The sequence below is a fragment of the Labrus bergylta genome, chromosome 13, assembly GCF_963930695.1.
Source record: "Labrus bergylta chromosome 13, fLabBer1.1, whole genome shotgun sequence".
In the NCBI taxonomy this organism is placed as follows: domain Eukaryota; kingdom Metazoa; phylum Chordata; class Actinopteri; order Labriformes; family Labridae; genus Labrus; species Labrus bergylta.
The window spans coordinates 10,843,930-10,864,660 of NC_089207.1; the positions used below are offsets into that span (position 1 = coordinate 10,843,930).

At 40.0% G+C, this 20,731-nt stretch overlaps 2 protein-coding genes across 2 annotated transcripts; both read right to left on the reverse strand.

Moving 5' to 3' along the window:
- Window positions 1-293: 293 nt before the first annotated feature.
- vtcn1 (V-set domain containing T cell activation inhibitor 1) lies at window positions 294-7,371 on the reverse strand. Its single transcript, XM_020631960.3, has 5 exons — window positions 7,220-7,371; window positions 4,260-4,324; window positions 3,212-3,571; window positions 1,174-1,425; window positions 294-880 (listed from the first exon to the last, which is right to left on the reverse strand). The coding sequence occupies exons 1-5, from the start codon at window positions 7,249-7,251 to the stop codon at window positions 768-770; spliced, it is 822 nt and encodes a 273-aa protein (XP_020487616.2). The 5' UTR covers window positions 7,252-7,371; the 3' UTR covers window positions 294-767.
- A 5,341-nt stretch (window positions 7,372-12,712) lies between these two features.
- On the reverse strand, window positions 12,713-19,492 carry LOC136181279 (CD209 antigen-like protein E). Its single transcript, XM_065962300.1, has 6 exons — window positions 19,304-19,492; window positions 19,054-19,140; window positions 18,299-18,454; window positions 16,044-16,186; window positions 15,316-15,419; window positions 12,713-14,837 (listed from the first exon to the last, which is right to left on the reverse strand). Exons 1-6 carry the CDS (start codon window positions 19,356-19,358, stop codon window positions 14,705-14,707), a joined length of 678 nt encoding a protein of 225 aa, XP_065818372.1. The 5' UTR covers window positions 19,359-19,492; the 3' UTR covers window positions 12,713-14,704.
- Window positions 19,493-20,731: the final 1,239 nt, after the last annotated feature.

Here is a 20,731-nt window from a genome sequence, read left to right on the forward strand (position 1 = left end):
AGTGTGCTTAGTTTTCTTCAAAATGCCCTTTGTGGTTGGGAGTATCACTTGTTTTTTTAAAATCATTGAATGCACTTCATCACAGTTAGAGTTTACTAGCTTCATTTTTTATAACCCTGTGATAAAAAAAAACCCCAAAAAAACATATAGGCTACAATAAACACTAACCTTTTTTTCATTTTTTAAAAAGAATTATTTTGGGGCATTTGTGCCTTTATTGGAGAGATAGGACAGTGGATAGAGTCTGAAATCAGGGAGAGAGAGGGGAATAACATGCAGGAAAGGAGCCACAGGTCGGACCTGTGGAGGCTGTGGTCTTCCAGGTTGGTGGCCCGGGTCACGAGTAAAGCTGGAGAACACTAACTTAATTAGATAAATGGTTCATTGAGTCAAAGTCATTCTATGCTGAAATTGAATGAAAATCACAAAAAAAATAATTAGTCAAGTATTCTTTTGAGCTTTCTTCCAAAAGGATGGTTTATCCTGTTTATGTATTGTGATACAGTTAGACATATGAATGAAGAAAAGCGAATGCTGATAGAGATTTGTAATGCATAATGCACCTTTCCATACAACATGACATTTTGTGTACATCTGAGAAAGATAGAAGAAAGAAAATGCAGTTACATGGCAACAACACACGCTTTATTAAACTTCAACAAGTATTAAAATATTCATATTTAATTGCTTTATTTCTCCTTTTAAAACATTGTTTCTATCAAATCTTAAATCAATGAATGTACAAACACACAGGAGTCTTTGTGTGATCAGGTAAGATAACAGGTGTAGAGGATGATGGACAGAGTGCTCAGGTAGATGGAAGCCAGCAGGGTCGATGCAGCGCTGAAGGTGAAGTACGTCCTCCCAAAGACTTCAGTGTCTGCAGAATAATAAAGATGTTTTTTTGAAAATCTTTTGGTAATAGAAATATGGTAGACAAATCAAGTTGAAGAGATTGACCTGTTCTCATTTACTCCATAAAATGGGCCATCAAAAGCTGAATTCACACTGCAAGCCTCAATGCTAAATTCAGATTTTTTTCTTGGACACTTAAAGCTCCCTCAGAACCACTTACACGATGTCCCATGTTGAGTAATTCTCCACATGATGACAAACTGAACACTATTCCTGGAAATGATGTGCGAAGCAATCAAAACAAATTATTTAAATTACCTGTAACTGTTGCCTTAGAAACGGAAGTCACCAGCTCATTTTCAATCCTGCAGGTGTAGGTGTCGCTGACGTTGACCGGCTGCAGCATGCTGACCACTCTGTAAATCCCTGCAGAGTTCTGTTTGAGACTCGTGCTTCCATTCAGGATGTTCCCAGCCTCGTCTGACCACGTCACGTTTGGTTTTGGGAACCACCTGCTCGCCTCCGCCACCAGGGTGCCATTTGAGAACTTAAACTTGGGGGCTGTAAAGGCTTAAACAACAGAAGTGGTAGTTTGAGACATGAAAATATGGTGCCCGCAGCAGAATTGTGCATATCAACGCTATTGGCTTTTAAAACAGTAGACTGTAAATGTTAATGGACAAAGCGTGTCTTCACCCATCTGTTCCTGCAGGGGGCGCTGGAGTCCCATCGATGGTGGTCTCCATGCTGGAAATGCTGTCTCAGCCTAACTTTCAGTCAACCTAACGACAGGCTGAGAGCTGGAGCTGAGGTGGGTTTTAAGCCTCCTGACAAACCGTTACACCGCACCCACCTGTCAATCAAGATAGCTCTGCGCCTTATTGTAAAAAACTCATATCCTTAATAAAGTCAAAATGAACCAGTTATCAAAAAATTCTCCCCCCGCATAGTGTGTGCAAATCAAGACATGAGCTCATCAGACCTATTTTGACTTTGCCAGACAGTTAACATGTGAATTTTTCTGCGGTAAAAACAGCTTTGTGACTTCCTGTGCTTCTGCAACCAGCCTCTAGTGGACACTGGAAGAACTGCACACCGGAGGTTGCAACTTGTATAAAACTAGATTTCCTAAAAATTCAGTGCAAGGTAAAAACATAAAATAAATATAGAATAGTAAAGATAGACTCTATAGATAGGTGGGTCAGAAGTAGATTAGAGATGTTTTCTTTATCTCCCTACTTCAGATTTATAATGACAGGATTTAATACACTGTTATCTCTGGGATTAAAAGTTTCCTGTAGCCCTTTGACTTGTTTGTCAGTGCAAATTCCCCCACCACTGTACAGCTCCTTAATTCCAACTTTTGCACATATTTTGTTTCTGTTTTTAAACAGTTTTGAACTTTTTTTTATTTAGGTTTTTGACCATAACTCTACAGATGTTTATTAGTCCTTCTCTTTTTTTATGCTACTTTGTGTTATCAAAAATCACCAAGTTCCTTATATGTGTGTTTTGAATCTGGTAATCTCTAGCCATGTTTCCACCAAAAGTAACAGGGACCAGGGGGATACAAAGGTTCCTCCAGCCCCTTGAATGTGTGAAGAAAAAGCAAATCAGACTCCTTAAGTGTGAAAGAGCCTCCTTAATACTTGACCAATCTGTATTAAAGATCACTATTTTGTTTCCTTTCACTTCCTCTTTTCTCCTACCGCACCTCCTTAACTACACCCCTTGCTTTCTCATTTTTTCCCCCGTCTCCTTGATTGGTTGCTGTTTGCACTGTATCACTCATTAGTTAGATTGAGGTCTCCTGATCACTGCTTATCTTTATTGAACCCTTTTGAACTGAATTGAAGAAATAATTCTATCCTTCTATCATGCATCCTTACCTGATGCCCATGGTGATAGTTGCCCATAAACTCTGAACCCTTCTCAACACAATTAGAAATGTCCAGCGCTACAATTCCCACCCCTAAAGTCCCCATACTTTGGTGGTGGGACTCAGCAGGGATCTTTTGAGGGATAAAATAAAGTCTCTGGTACTTCATTTAGATCCTGGTTGCTGCAGTGGAATTGCATTTTGCATCTCCTGAAGTTCTTAGTTCCCGAGGAAAGTTCCTGTGGTGAACTAGTCACTTAAAATTTAACAGATCTATATTGTCATCCTTCTATTTAATAACAACAACGTAGCACCATCGTATCTATATGAACGGAAGCTGACAATAAAGTGTAACACAGCTGGAATAATAATAAATAAAACCTAAAACTGTAAAGTTTGCATAAAGAGCTGTTCTCAGGGAGATTCATTTCACACAAAGCACACAGTGAAACAGGACAGACAGGAAAGTTGTCCTACCTGCCGTTCTGAGCTTAATGTTGACCATCCCTCCGCCCTCAGAGGAGCTGATCGTGCAGGTGTACTCCCCCTCGTCGCTGCTCCTCACGTCCCGCAGCAGCAGGGAGGCGTTCCCAGAGCCCAAAGCCTCGGGGAACACCTGAGTCCGCCCTTTGAACTGCGAGTTCTGATCAACAAAATCTGCAGCTCCATCCTGATAACGATGAACCAGTCCTTTCAGGTTTGTCTTCTCCCAGGTGACCGACACCTGTCTCAGTTTGGCTAGTTCAATTTTGATGTTCAGGTTGCAGCTGAGGAGGATGTCCTCGCCGAGGTTGGCAATGGGCAGTGTGTTGGTGCTCGTCACCTCAGAGGACTCGTCTGTGGGAGGAAGACACCTGATTTAAAACACTTTAGGACTGTACTGTACACATCCCCTATGTATTGTTATATATTAGGGGTATACCTGTTTTATTTAGACGTTCCATCTTTTGACCTCAGGTAATTCACCTGATTGCAAGCACCTGTGCTTGTCTACTAACTAAGGCACTCTTTTCCCCCTATCTGGCTGCAGCATAGACTGAATATACAGATGGACAATGTACCTCAACCTCCTTCTATTGTACGAAAATGAAGCTAAAAAAAACCCCAAGTGACAGGTGATGCCACGGCCGGATCTTCTATTAAGACGATTAAGTGTTTTAATCGAAGAGAAAGAAGTGAAAAGTGAAAAGCAATGTGTGTATTTTTTTTCATTGTCCTCCTCTTCTTGTGAAAATATTACATGGCTGTGTCCACAAAAAATTAAATTTTTACTGCACAAGGTTCCCATAAAAAATGATCAAGGAATTAAGGAAATTAAATTGTAAGTGAACTTTATTTGAAATAACACATTCAAACGCACACAAACATGGTTTAAAACACTTTGTGACATGTTGTCAAACACTAGAATGAAGCGCTTTGTAGTTTAGATAAACACAGTTAGTGCAGAACACACCCACTTGTCTCCCGAGGGCCTCAGAGTCATCCCTAATGATAACAGGATCTGACAAAGATAAACAAGTCTTACCTGAGAAAGCCAAGGCTAAGAGGAGGATGATGAGGGCTGAGAACAAGACGATGAGGATGATCATGCTACGTCAAAAGAAAAACACAAACAGGAAGTTTATGAAAACCGGACATGCTGCTCGGTAACATCAGATAAACTTCACAGAAAGCCAGATAAGAGGTTTAAATGCGAAACTTAAAAAATAGCATCTGGACATTAACACTTTGACTGAAGCAAAGCTAAAGATTAGTTTTACAAACTGTCAATAGTGTTTGGCCTTAATGCTTGATTTTCAATTTTTACTGCTTTGGATCTAGTCAAAATCAAGTTTCCATTAGTACCATGTCCTATTGTAACTTTCTGTATCATATCCTCCATCCATCCATCTATTATCTTTTACCACTTTTTTCATTTCAGGGTCGCAGAGAGGCGGGATACCGTACACCCTGGACTGTCCGATAGTCAATCACAAAGCTGATATATAGAGACAGACAATCAACAAGAATGTCTTTGTACTGTGGGAGGAAGCCGGAGTACCCTGAGAGAACCCACACATGCACAGGGAGAACATTCAAACTCCACAAAGAGAGGCTCCATCTTATTGTACACTTTTCTATCATGTTGTTTTGGGCTGTCAGCATTAACTATCCATCCATCCATTTTCTTCCGCTTATCTGAGGTCGGGTCGCGGTGGCAGCAGGTGCAGTAAGTCAGCCCAGACTTCCCTCTCCCCAGCCACACTTTCCAGCTCCTCCTGGGGGATTCTGAGGCGTTCCCAGGCTAGACGGGATATATAATCCCTCCGGCGTGTTCTGGGTCTCCTCCTAGTTGGGCATGCCTGGAAAACCTCTAAAGGGAGGCGTCCAGGAAGCATCCTTAATAGGTGCCCAAACCACCTCAACTGGCTCCTTTCGATGCAAAGGAGCAGTGGCTCTACTCCGAGCTCCCCCCGAATGTCCGAGCTCCTCACCCTATCTCTAAGGCTGAGCCCAGCCACTTTCCGGAGGAAACTCATTTCGGCCGCTTGTATCCGTGATCTTATTCTTTCGGTCACTACCCATAGCTCATGACCATAGGTGAGGGTTGGAACGAGGATCGACCGGTAAATCGAGAGCTTTGCCTTCAGGCTCAGCTCCCTCTTCGCCACAACGGTCCGGCACAACGCCTGCATTACTTCTGACGCCGAGCCAATCCTTCTGTCAATTTCACGTTCCATCCTACCCTCACTCGTGAACAAGACCCCGAGATACTTGAACTCCTTCACCTGGGGCAAAGACTCACTCCCCACCCGGAGAGAGCAATCCACTGTTTTTCGGCAGAGAACCATGGACTCAGACTTGGAGGTGCTAACCCTCATCCCAGCCGCTTCGCACTCAGCTGCAAACCGCCCCAATGCCTGCTGGAGGTCCCAGCTTGAGGAAGCCAACAAAACCACGTCATCTGCAAAAAGCAGAGATGAGATTTTGAGGTCCCTAAACTGGAAACCCTCCTCCCCCTGGCTGCTCCTTGAGATCCTGTCCATAAAGATCACAAACAGGACCGGTGACAAGGGGCAACCCTGGCGGAGGCCAACACGCACTGGGAACGTGTCGGACTTTGTGCCAAGGATGCGGACACAGCTCCCACTTTGGTCATACAGGGACCGGATGGCTGTATGACCAACGGCCCCGGGACCCCATATTCCTGCAGTACCCCCCACATGATCCCCCGAGGGACACGGTCAAAAGCCTTCTCCAAATCCACAAAACACATGTAGACTGGATGGGCAAATTCCCATGCCCCCCCCCCCCCCCAAGAAGCCTTGCAAGGGTAAAGAGCTGGTCCACTGTCCCACGGCCGGGACGAAATCCACATTGTTCCTCCTGCATCCAAGGTTTGACAATCGGCCGGAGCCTCCTTTCCGGAGCATTAACTTCTTAATCACAATAAATAAAGGTCTGAATTTAAAGCATTCATATTATTTAATTGCATTTATTGCATGCTATTTTGTCCCTTTAGGCACACCATAGTCCTTTCCATAATAATTTCCACCTCATGACATCAAACATTTATCTTAAAATGTTTTTTTTTTTCCAAGTGATCATTTTGGACAGCCGCAGAGAGACAGGCTATGGTGGTAGGAGAGAGTGGGGGACTAAGTGCAGCAAAGGGCTGAGGTCGGATTGAACCCACGATGGCCGTGACAAGGACTATAGCCTTCGTACACGGGGCATGCAACATACCCGCTAAGCTATCCAGCGTTTTCATCTGTTTTTATTTCCTTTTTCCATGGTTAAGTTAATGGGGTGACCTTCGTTCTACCAGCTGGTTTGAATTCAAACAGGAAGTAAAATACCTTCAGCTTAAGGATATACAAAAATTCAAAATAAAAGCCTAACAAAAACTTTTTAAATCCAAAAAATCAGATTTTTAAATATGCCTTTAAAATGAGATCAATTGCGATAAACTGGTGAAATTTAAGGACAAATCACAATTACAAAATTGTAATTGTTTGACAGCAAATTGTGTTTTCTATGGTTTCAGATTGTATATTTTACTATCACACTGAATTTGTTTTTGCAATGTATTGTATTACATTGTAACGTCACTTTTGTCATGCTTTTTTATCACGATATTATCTTTTTGTATCATGTCCTATCAAAACTTGTACTTTTGTATTGCATCTGATAGAATTGAATTCTTTTGTTTTTTATCGCATCAAATGACATTGCCTTGCATCTTTTGGTGTTTGGATTATGTCACATCATAATGTATTAACGTATTGTTTTATACTTTACTGCATCAACTTGCACTTTATTTTTCAGTATTTAATGATTCTAGCACTTTTCCTGTTTTTATTAAACTTTTTAAGTCATTTAAATCTCTTGTTACCCCCCCCCCCCCCCCTTATTTTAAAGATTACTTATTTCTGACTAAAGCAGACTGCTTCATGTTTTCATAATGTAATCAGCAGAGAACACATTCAAACCTTAATGCCACACCTGTAGAAGATAATGTTCCCGAAGGAAGCCATAGTTGATGGGAAAAACCTCCTGAGACAGAAAAAGAAAGAAAGAAAAAGTCAAGTCATGCTTCTCCAAAAATAATTCCCACGTACACTCCAGTTCCTAGAGTAGTTCTTCCTCCACAGAATTACAGTCGTCTGCATATTTTGCCTCCCTCACAGGAATTTTAACACAACACCATAAGTAAATATTACCTTAAAGGTGTGTGCTTCAGACATGTTGACATGTAGTCACATTAGTTAGTTTATCTTTACAGATAAAAGCTACACACCACTCATTTACCAAAGAAAAGGCTCTGTTTTCTTTGGTATATTTATATTTATTTATATTTTCTTTCATGAAATATTTTCTTCATGTTTTTATTTTACATGTAAAAAAAAAATGTGATGCTTAAAGGTTATTTAAGTAATCAATGGCTGCTACTGGCTATTTAAGGATAATAAGTTAGTAAGCACAGAAGAATGCCTGACCCTCTGTTTCCTCCCACAGTTTACTCGAGGTGGAGAACATTTTGATGCAATAAGGTGAAACAAATTCAAAATAATACAAAGGTAAAGTGAACAAGAGAGAGAGAGACACTATCTGGTGTTTGAAACAAAGCAATAAGCACTAACCCTATCTTATCACCTTGGACAGAGATCCTCGGCTGAACAAACTCTAGCTTTTTTTTTTTACCACAAGTTGCCATACTAAATAAAAAAAAGTGTTTACTGTGGGTTGACTAAAACAAGAGGTAATACAATGCTCAACTCCAGGGTTTGGTACAATCTGGAATTACTGGATATGAGCTGAAAACTCTTTAAGAGAACCAATACCACTGCACGGTTACATTTAATGACCACAGAAAAATTCTGCCAACCTCAAGTCTGCATGTGATATGTGATGATATATAGGAATGACCAAGCTGTGCAATCAGGGGAAAATAAGTGGCAACGTTTCAGTTTCTATTTCAGTTTGTAAAGACAGACATTAACAGATGTTGTTCCATCTTTTTATTTGTATTTTTTAACTTTGCAATAAACGTTTCCGTTAAGTTAAGAGGAGGAGGAGGAGCAATATACACACAGTAATTACTTTAAAATAGCGCTATTGTATTGTATCTATTGTATGTACTGATACATTTAATAAGAATAACAATAAACGGCACATAGACGGGGGAGCTTCTTCATCCGCGGCTTCCACTTTATTCAACACACACCTGTGTACAGCAAGCCGGATCACAACAACAAACACTGCTTTACAGCAGCTACAGTAACTCTCTAGGGACACCTCACTCTAAAAGGGAGTAGATGTACAGTACATATAACAAACACACAACAGTCTGTTACACTATTTTTGGATAGAGAGGTGCATTTGTCCTCCAACTTTTTTTTAGAATATAGTGCAAGATCAGAACAAAAGTTATCACGACCACAAGTGACCACACGTGACATATATAGCAGATTATTTACAGAAACCCAACTTAATCCACCCATGAGAAAGCACATGGCAAAAGTGACAAGTAATTCTAACAGGCAGTCAGCTCAAGCAAGACCGGTTTTGGTACCAGATATTCTCTGGTGGTCAGATCTGCTCGGGGTCCTTTACCTGCTAGTGACGTTACCCAATATGATTGGCTGTTTGTATGCTGATTTAACAATGATCAGCATACCACTGGAGAAGTAATGGGGAATGATTTATGGTAAAAAAAATTACGATCTATGCGCTTTTATCATCTCAATAGGTGTCTGGGAAAAGCAGCTTCTGTTTTATATTCAAGAAGTGGAAGCATGGTGCCATCATAATGAAACAAACCAGGTGGGTACATTGTGGTTAAATAGTGGAACTGTGATTACTTACCAATTTCTTTATAAACTCCCAGTGAAATATTGACGCCCCATCTTATTCGGCTGCTAAAGAAGAGCGCCTCATCTTCTGTGTCGACAAGATATTCATAGTGAAAGAACAAAAGAAATGAAGCAGCTTTGCAACAGAATATCTTATTATTTACAGTCGGACTTCTAAAATCTTCGAGACAGCATGCCTCAATTTACTCATGATTTTCCTCACAGACTTGTCGCAGTTGTTACAAATGCTTTCAGTACGTTTCTGCTGGTTGTCATCTTCTGCATTCTGCAGTACACATTTGACATGGAATTTGTGTGTTCGTGCAGACCAGGCTTACATCCAAATGGATTTATCTACATCTTTCTCCCTCCTCTGATCCTTACCTGGTTTGTCATGGTCACTGAGCCCATCCACCAAAGGAGGATTTTTTCCAAATGGTATTGTTGCAGGTGTCAAGGAAACAACAATTGGTGTTTCAGTTCTTTAAAGTTGTTCTTGGACTATATTTGTCTGTTAGTTGTTTGGTTTGCCATGGTTCTGTGTGATGGAGACTGGTACTTCTGCCTGGAAACAAATCTGAACGCCTCACAGACTGGAATTCCTTGCAAAAGCCAAACAAATCTGACCTACGAGGAGTACCGCATCAAAGCAGAGTACAAGACAGCATCACTTGTAAGTATACTCAACATGTGTTTAACGAACGTTATTAGGAAACTTTGATGATATTGGAAGAAGATATTGGAGCACCCAAGTATCTCAGACGCAGACACTTTTCCTGAGAAAATGTACATTGTTAATTATGTTGCCAGATGTTGTTTAGAGACGTAGATACTTACTTTAAAGATCTGAAACTGGGAAATTGGTGTTTGATTAAGATCAACACAATTACAGCAACTACTGCACTCAAAAGGCAATCAAGATCCATCATCAGAGAACTGATTGTACAGCTGTCAAATATATAGAGCTGAATGGCCTGGCAAGACAAATGCAAGATATTTTTACAACACTTTTAGCTAAAGCACATCAGATCAAGTGTTGACCAAGCAGCAGCCTCTGGTGTTGAAATAAGAAGCCTATAAGGAGGTGTAAAAAAATAAAAACTGCAGTACCTGCAGTACCTGCAGTACCAGCCGCTGGCTCCAAAAACCAAGTGATCCCCATTAGGTCCTGGATTAAAGTGTCAATTTTGAAAGCAGAAACAAACATGTTTACAGCCTGGTTCAAAAAACAAATAACACCTCATTTTCTCATTTCTTTATAGGTTAAAACAGTAGGGTGGTGAAGTTTCTATGACTTATTTTGATACAAGAAATCTAAAGAGTTAAGCATACATTTGCATAATCAGGGGTGTTGTTTAGTTCAGGGGTTCCCAAACTTTTCAGCTATTGACTCCCAAAATAAGACTACAAGAGACTGGGGACCCCAACTGTCTCTTCCACACACATACCGTAAAATCCGGAATATAAGTCGCACCCTGTTTTGACGATTTATATTGTGTTCAGCGATGTCTACAACGTGCAGTTTCTGTGTTCCTCTTTTAGTTCCATCTGTTTTCACTTTCGGAAGTTTGCACTCCTACTAGCTGCAGTACGGTAGTTGAGCTCTCAGCCTGCAGTGAAAGTTGTGAGGCACAGACTCCTAGCTTGCGAGTGGCGCTGCCCGACTCCGCTGGCCACTCTTTAACTTTAATAATAAAGACTCTTTCAATCAAAAGAGCGCTCCACAATGTTTATTTACGGAACAGTATACCACTGTTTTCTGTAAATGCATGATTATCACCTTGTGAGGAAGAAAAGATGTGGAAAAAGTCGCAGGCTTTTAATCGCATCAGGTTGCAGTGATAGTGGCTGCTGCCCTGCTGTGATGACGGCGCGTGTTTCAGTATTTTATACTGGTATATTAGTCGCACCGGTGTATAAGACACAGCCAACTTTTAAGATGAAAAAAAAGGTATTAAAAGTACGTCTTATACACCAGATTTTACGGTAGGCTGGTAACACTGGTAATGCAAACGAACAACAGAAAAGAATACAATACTGTTCTAGTTTGATATAAAGTTAGATGGAGGTAGAATTTCCAATATGGTGACTGCCATCGTTGGGCTTCAAAATGCCTCTTCAGAAACCAATGAGTGAGACTGTGTCCATGTTTTATACAGTCTATAGTGTTGACCTGACTCCTTCAAAATATGGCATTTCCATTACAAATCGGTGAAGTTGTTCTTTGTGAATTTGTGAAGTTTTTATGAAAATGTTGTTCCATCCTTTCTCTTTCTGTTTGTTAAAGGAGCTGCTTTCTCTGTAAATGCTTGTTAAGTTGAGGAGCTCCTGATACAAACACCAAGTTTCCTCCAGCCGTCAATACACAGATTGGAAGACTGGAATATCTTCTCATAACTTTCATCTTCCAAGGATTGCAGGATTGTTGTGTTAGCTAGGCTATACGTTTCCCAGTTTCAGGTCTTTTATGCTTGGCTATGATAGGTTAGACTGAATTATTTGGTAATTATCTGTCAAAGTTAATTCTTTCTGTTTGGGTTGTTTTCCAGGACTACGGCCTCATTGCCATCTCTTCTTTTCTTGCTTTATGGATCATTGAAGCACTCATTAGGTTCTGTTGCACCAGAAGTAAGAGGTGCAAAAGTTGTTGCTGGTCCAAACATCCTTACTACAAGGTGGTCTATAAAGATCTTTTGGAAGACCAAGTGATAAACCATCTGAACGACGAGCTATCCAAAATAGCAAAAGAAAGAGCGGAGGCCATCTGTAAGCCCCAGCTTGAAATGATCAGGAAGAATGAGCTGAGATTGAATAATGATGGTGAGGTCAATGATGACGACCAAACACCTTTGGAAACCTGGTGGAACATTTCAGCCTCAGATTTCTACTTGGAAGAACCGGAGAGACAAGAGGACTCTTGAAGAACCGGAGAGACAAGAGGACTCTTGGGTTCATTGTTTGGCATGACCTCAGGCTATTATTCTGATACACTTTCACTCCCAACCTGCAGCATCTTAGTTTTGGTTAAATCATTTATAATAATTTTTGGTATAATAATAAAGTTTAAGTTGAAGTATATTCAAAAGTTTATTGACCGATGGATTGTAAGTGCAACCTCTTCTTCTAACTGAATATTTCTAAAGAGTTGAAACTCCTTGGAAAATATGGGAACTTCTTCATTTATCAGCTACACCCACCACACAACACTAATTGTGTTATCTTGATGTTTATTTCACAAAGTGCAAACCTTCATCATAAACTCTTCCTGTGATGACAGTTTTGTCTCTTTTAAAATCTAAAAAGTTAGTCTTATGTTATGTACACTTTATTAGCCTCTCTCTTACTTTACAAATTACATTACAAAAAAATAATGGTTAGGGTTTTAAAAGAATTTCTGGTGAAACAGGTCTGCCAGTCAGTCTAAGTGGGTATATGCATGGAGACTCTATACACGGAGACTCTGATGTGCACACAGGCTACTATTTTTTGCTTCTTGCACAAAAAAACATTTCTAACTCATATTCTTAACTCTGTAATTTAATTTAAACCTCTTTTTTAGAACTTTTAAAAAGAAAATATTAAATATGACCTTCATAACATTATTTTTGTTGGAGTAACATATAATATATGAACTGGTTCAAAATTAAGTCTGTCATTCATTCAGTCATTTATTTTATTACTTCTGTTACATATATTGAAATCAATAACACAAAAATTAAATCTCAAACTACTATTGATAGTAAGTGTTAATCTTGAATCACATTCTACATGCATCTATTTTTAACAGAGAGGGAGAGAACTTGTACGTGTTTTATTTGTGCTCTTAAAAATAAGAGGAAGAAGATAGGCCCACACACCGCCACAAAAAAGTTTTTAATTCATCACAACGCTCCGACCAAAGGGTGATAATGATATGATAATCAGGTGATAATGTTTGGTCGAAACATTGTGATAAAATACATTTTCTTGTGGCATTTTTAGCAAGTGTGTGGACCCATCTTCATCCTCGGTCTGCTGTGTTTGCACCTCCCTGCACCTATACGTGATGTGCGTATAACTACCTCCTTGCTCTTAAAAAAAGTAACATCTCAGTTCTTCAAACCCGTGGGAGTCATCTGCATTTTTTGCCGTCCTTCCTGTTGTTAATTTTAAATGTTCTCATTAAGACAGGTCATGCAGATATATAGTATCTCGTCTCCAACTCTGTACACGTTACACTCTCTCCCTTTGTCTCTCTAAACACATATACAACATGAAAGCCCTGCTAATTACGGTGGCCGGTAGGGGTCAAACGCTCAGCAACTGAGGTAACCAGTTGTTGTAAGAGCAGCGAAACTAAAATGTGACCAGGAGGCTGACATCATAAAATAATACGTACTGTAAGGCAGGAAACAAGTGATTAGGTGTTAATTTTTGATTTAGTGAGATCGAATCCAGCTCGGCACGATCGTGAACATGGATTATATTTTCTTTATTTTTAATTTCTCTTAGGTGGCTGAGATGTAGTGCTCACTCATACAATCAAATTTACCGCAGTAGATATGAGTTGCGACTTGGAATCAGTTAAATTATAACCTTAATCATTCAGGCATTTGCCAGGTCAGCAACGTTTCCTCTCGGTGATTGTAACATCTGCTGTCGCCATGACAAACCTTTGATGTTTGTAAACAAAGGTAACCAGTTAAACTGAAAACCAGACAACATACAACACTGGCACCGTTGCCCGGCTTGAGTAGGCTACGGGACTTCCGTCTGCCAGGATTTTGAACTTGTCAGGCCCAGGGCAGAGGGCTCTCCGTGGGTGAAGTGTCAGTGTTTGATGACAGGGAGAATGTTAAACTGTAATAAAGAGATGAGTAGCGAGTTCAACACGGACACCGGGGATGGCGAAAGCACTAAGTGTCAGGCTGGTAAAGTGGGTGCAGAGGGATGAGTTGGAGCTGGAGCTCATAGCCCCGGAGCTAGCACTAGCCCCGGGCATCCCTTGCTGTCTCTCTTACTCTATCCCGTAAATAAACCGAAATAAACAGTTCCACAGCGCCCCTACAGGCCTGAAGCAAGTCCGTTTAAGGATTAACTTGCAGCGTTTCTGTGTTTGCAGTTGTCTTCTGGTTGTGTGTGTTTTGACTTAAGTTTCGTTTCTGTACTTGCAGCGCGTTTGATGCTTATGCAGTTGTTTTGCCTATTTGCAGCGCGTGTCAGCCTTTGCATTTGTTGTGGTAGTTTGTATTTGCTTTTGAATGTGCAGCGTTTCGATATATGCTGCGCGTTTTTCTAAATGCATGTCGTTTCATCAGTTGCTGATCGTTTGAACCCTACTGGCCACCGTAGCTAATGGCCTCTTGCAAAAAAATACAGTGCAAAAACAGAAAAAAAGGAGCCTACTCGACAGTAAACACAGTTTCAGGTGCACTAAAAAGACTAAAAAGAGACAGAAAAGTCAGCACACTAAATGTCCTTTAAGTTTCCTTTATCTGGGTAAGAGCAGCAAAACAACAAGGGACGCCTTTCAGCACTAGGCCATAATCAGTGTTGAGCGCAACTCTGATGAAGGCTTAGAGCTCTTACACAGATGAAGGTAATTAAAAAGGACATTTAGTTAATAACATACAGTGTATATCATTCCATTGCTTTGCTATTTTTCACAGATCCACCGTAGGGATTCATCACATGAGATATCATTCCAGTTTGCCTCTTTTTTCTTGCCCTTTCCAAATTGGACACAGTCCTCTCCGCGCCAGTCATCAGGCTGATCTGCCTCCCAGTACCTTTATGAGGGCAACAAGAAAGATCATTTTCACAGGATTTCTCGCTTTCACAAAACAATAATGATGTTCATTGAAAACATATTATTGGCTCATTGGACTGAATTTAACCCAAACATGTTTGCTCTCCATGCAAGCAGTATTAGAAAATTGCAGTTTTTCTCATTTATTGTGGCTCAATTCTCAAATTAAACAACTTTTTTTTGGCTGACATGGCAACAAAAACAGTGAAAAAGATGAAAAAAGGTTGATTCATTTTTCCAGTACGGCTCACACGATGACTAAACAACTTTTAATGTTGGTGGCACTGACCACAACCACTCCGTTTTGAACCAAGAATGAAATGTGTTTGGTGAATTTGGATGTTTTTTAAATATGACAGAGTTTTGATGTCAAGTGAAACATTTGTAACAATTGTACTTAACAGTTTGGAGAATGTTAGGACTGTTTGAAAAAATTGACACATCACTGTGTTCCTTACCCCTGAGTCAGTGGAGTGTCATCTGCCCATTTCCAGGTGCCTTCATTGTCCTGGTCACTCAGACCAATCCAAGTGTCTGCTGTGATGTTGTTAGTTAGAAATTCCTGTTGGAGGAAGAGAGCCTTGATTTTTATTTCGATTTTAGCTTTATAATGAAAAAAACTGTTCTTAAACAGGCCGTTTTGGGAATAATCCCTTGATTACATCACAAAGGGCAGTAACCCCTCCCCCAGGTGGGTGACACTCGCACAACTAGGCGTTTGTTCTGCCCTCTGAGCGAACCGGCCCGAGGCCACCCAGACCCTTCCAGAGAGGGGGCGTGGTCAGACACAGCTCATTTACATTTAAAGCTACAGACACAGAAACAGCCTGTTCTGAGCAGGGCTGAAATAGAGGGGTTTATAGGGGAGCTCTGAGACTTATTTAAACTGGTTGAGGAGGAGAATATGTGACCTTTAAAAACAAAAGTATTAGTAGAAAGAAGGAAAATTCAAGTAAAGTGAGTATAAAGTACAAAAGTACAACATTTGCCTCAGAAATGTGGAGGATTTGTTAAGTAGCTTAAAATTGAAAATTATTAGTGACCTTTAAGTATCCTGGCATGTGGGACATTGGACAAAATCACTACTCTTTAGGGCTTCTGTAAGGTAGCAATGGAGTTCACTCATCCAGTCTACATACATTTTTGTGAACCTATGAACTCTATGTCTAACTAAACAACACATTACCTGCTCTTCAATATTGTTCACGATCACCAGCTCTGCTCCTCTGTCTCTACAGTCTTGTCTGCTTTCTTTCTGAGTCTTATTCTGTGTTGAGAAGAAATAACAGGAACAAAAGAAACCCTTCCATCCCTCAGAACAGTTTCTCTCTGTAACACACAACAAACATCAATTATTGAAGAGCAGACATTAAAGCAGACACTTAAATGTAATAGAAATCAAGTATATCCTCTGAAATTAACTCTGTGAGTCATGACTCTCTACAATGGGTGTAACACCCGAGTCCCACTGTCTGTGATGTATTCCTGTCTTCAGTTTGTTGTTTATATCATACTGGTGCTCAAGGGTCGACATTTTGGATGAAAAAAATCGCATATAAAGCCTTTAAGGAAACATGCATACACACACTGTCAATCAAATGTGGACAGATGACTCCCATACCGCCTCCTAATTTGGCCTGTGATCATCTCAATGTGTTCTGGAAATGTTTTACACCTGTACTTATAGGGCGCCACAGGAATGAGTCCCAAAACCCGGAATGGCTGTCCATTTGTGATCGGTTCACTCAGGACACGTGTTAATAACAGTTGTTAATATGATCTGTTAGTTTAGCCTTTTATTTGGAGTCCTATTCCAATGATGGGATCATCAGAAGTTCATTAGAAGTTGTGTTACGTTCCCCGAGATGGCTAGGGGATGAGGGGAGTAACAATAAAATAAAACCCAGGGAAAAGAAGGAGGAACTTAGTTTAAGTAAATTTAACAATAATGTATTTACATAATCACAAACTAAACAACCAAGAATAAGCTTCTTTTTAAAAACACAACTAAAGAGAAGCCTAACAAATCATTCACAAAATACTTTAACCAAAACACACTAAGATACACAATATGCACAAAGTATTTCCCCCTGGAAAAACACCCTCCTTACACAGAAGGAATATGATTACCATCTTGCCCCCTTCCTCAGTTTGAATGATCAATCCTGTGAATCAATCAGAATTTAGGTCGGTTACATTTTCAGCAGTAACAAACACAATCACCCGCTCATTCATTCATTGCTCAATTTATAATGATTTATCTCTGAAATGTTATTTTATTTTTTATTTTATTGACTTGCTTTTCTTTCTTTCCTTTTTTTCCTCTTTTCTTTTCATTTATTATCACTAATAATACTAATAATGGCAATTATTATTATAGATTGTACTGACCTATTATATATACTTTTTTTCTCTTAATCCATTAATTAATGTATTTGTTTCCCTGTTAAATTTCATTATATATATTCATAGAATATAGAGTAAATATCTTTACTATTATATTTGTTACTATTTGTTACTCATTTTTCTCTTCAATCCCTGTTATTACTCATTCTCTAAAATACTCTGAATTTAAGTCGACAACGTTCTCAACATTCACAAACACAATCACTGTCATTTATCCATTGGTCCACTTTCTAATATTCATGTTAGTTATTTTTGTTATTACTGCTACTCAAAACAATAGACATTGTCTTGCTGCCAATGCTGGGCAGGGATAATGTGGCTCAAGGGGGAAAGTCGATCGTCTGCGGATCGGAGGGTCCACGGTTCAGTCCCTCACTCCTGTGGCCATGCACTGTATCTATGTGGTCCCTTGTGTGATCTTGCGGGACTGGTCTCATCAATTAGAGCCCCAGCTCTCTGAGTGGCTCTGAATTAAGGTTTGTCTACAGGAGGGTTTGTGGCACATCCCCTGTCACTACTGACATTATAATTCTGCAAATTGGATATTGATGGTAGTGATGATGATGATGGTGGCGACAATAGTGATGATGAAGATGATGATGTTTTAATGAATATTGCATTTGCTTCATACACACACACACACGCACACACGCGCACACATACGCACACACACACACACACATGCACGCACGCACGCACACACACACACACACACATACATACACACACACACACGCACGCACGCACGCACGCACGCACGCACGCACGCACGCACGCACACATACACACACACACACACACACACACACACACACACACACACACACACACACACACACACACACACACAGGTCACAGGGACACAGGTTAAAAATGAATATACCTCCTTTTTTCTAAAGAATTCACAGGTAACTGACTTTAAAGGTGGTTAGCAGAAGTGAGAGAAGATAACAGCGGCATATTCTCTAAATAAATTACACTTCCTCAATGCTAACAGATAGCTGTGAGCAGTAACCACACAGGAAGAGCACTCACTGTGGTTGAGCAATCTCTGAATCTTGTTAGTCATTTCAGTGAGGTTGGCCTTCAGCAGGTCTCTCTGTTCAGTCAGGGAGGACAGCTGGTTCTCTCTGTCCTTGAGACGCTCGGTAACATAGGCTTCTTCTGATGATTGACGAGCCAAGTCGTGGCCTGAAATGAATTAAAGATGCCTGTTTCTTTACATAAACAAAACACATGCAGTATTACTGACTAAACTTTCTTTGTTTGAGTCATGAGCTCATGGCTCAGACAACTAACCCAAACAAGATCATTCCTTTCTCCACCAGACTTAGAAAAAGTCATCCATGCATTTCTCTCTTCCAGACTATTTGAATATTTTAATGCTCTTCATACCAGCATCAGCAAACGTAACATCCAAAGAGAGCAATTAATTTACGATGCTGCAGCAAGGCAGAGAGAAGTCACCACATTACTTTTTTTTTTTTTTGAGCTCTCTGACATTCATAAGCAGGACTCTATAGTTCCCAAACCCCCCAATTATTACACATTTGGTTAGAAATATATATGTATTGATATATATAATAAATTTTCACATCTTGATAAAGGCTTGATATGGAAGTGCATAAAAGTTTCTTTTCAGGTCCAACGTGGTGCTGTAACAATAAAGACATTCAAAGGATTTAAAGAGACAATCTTTAAAAAATACCTTTTCCATTTCTCTGAGCCACCAGCCACAGAAAATAACATGTTTAATCTGATCTACAATGATTTCTAAACAACCGACTCACAGTAGATTAAGATGGAGATGATAATAGCCATTGAGAGAAAACTCAGGAGCCCCAGAAAAACAACAGCTCCGTAAAATCTCCTCTGACCTGAACACAGAAAGAGGAGTTCAGGAGTTGTGACAGATAATTTAACACGTTTCAATCAACCATTATTTGTATAGCACCAGTTCATAACACATCTTATCTGGAGATGTTTTACAAAAAGCAGGTAAAAGTTTCTGCACAAGTCAGTCTGATCAAACACTCTAACCTTTCTTAGATGTCGAAGGAGCTTCAGAGTCAGCATTTGCGTAGATGTCCTCCATCGCTCACAGGGATGATTCCAGCTGTTTAGAAGGTCTGCTCTGCAGTGTGGGCTGTTTGATCGCTGAAAACTCTTTTGAGTTTAAATGTGATGTTTTTACTTACTTGTGAGGGAGTGACGAGTTTCAGAGGTGATGAAATGTAAAGCTGATGATGCTGTCAGATAACTCCTGATCCGTCTTTTATGACTCGGCAAATGTTTATTTATATCCCTAAAACCATCATCATTGACCTCACGCACTGGCCACGCCCATTGATGTGGAATCGTGTACTGTAGCGCACAACTAATGGTACATTTTATTTGTAAATTACATACCGTTTAAGAAAGATCACTAACATAATCCTAAATATTGTGTTTGTTTGATTTTTCAGGTGGATTTGCGAGGGCTTATGTCTGATCTCCATAAGGTGTTCAAGTGAGGTCTGCGTAGTATCGTCCTTAAACGCACAGTATGTAAAGTCCATCGCCAGGGGGCTCTCAATCAAAACAATAACAAACGACGATGTCAGGGCTGGCGGGGAATCATGGAATTGATTCTGCACCATTATGTATTTTAGTGCGTTCCTTTTGACTTTGGAAATCGGGAATCGTCAGGATCGTCCTCCTGAAGTCGTAATTCCAACTGAGAAACTCTGAGAACCTTAGGTAGCTCGAGTTAAAATCCAACATAGTTTACACAGCAACATATACTATAACATGTACATTTAGAGTCAAACTAAATGTGGCACAGTATAACAGCAGTTAGAGATAACGGCTCTTTATCAGTCCTTTTCAGAGCAGATTTTAGAGCCCAGTGAGTCTGTATCTTCTTAGATAAACCTCTGATTAAAATTGTGGTTGTGGTTTCATTTCAGAAATAAGTCTGAAACAAGACCGAAATGAAAAAGACTTGATGCTGCTGCTTGTAAACCTCTGATCAGTGACTACGGTGATGTTTTGCATGCATCTTCTCAAAGCCTTAAATGTTTAGATACTGTGTATCATGGGGCATTAATGTATATAACAAGTCTTAAGTTCCTATCTTATCTTTGCACGCTGTACGCTTGAGTTGACTGGCCTGCGTTGACCAGTGGTTCTCAGCTGGTCTAGGAGTTGTCAATGCAGGCCAAGTCAAGTGTACAGAGTGCAATGATAAGTCAGGACCTTAAGTGATGTTGTAGAGAACTCCCCACCCACTCCTTAATGAGAAATCATGACCCAAATTTCTGAGATTTTTCAACCAATGAGATTTAATTAATGAAACAAATTGCAATTATTACCTCAAACAGTACAGAACATGAGACAGCTGTCGGGGTGAAGAGCTTTTGAACTAGTATAGTGTCTGCTTGAAACTTGTATGGAAATTTATCAGGTCTTATCTGCTGGCTATCTTCA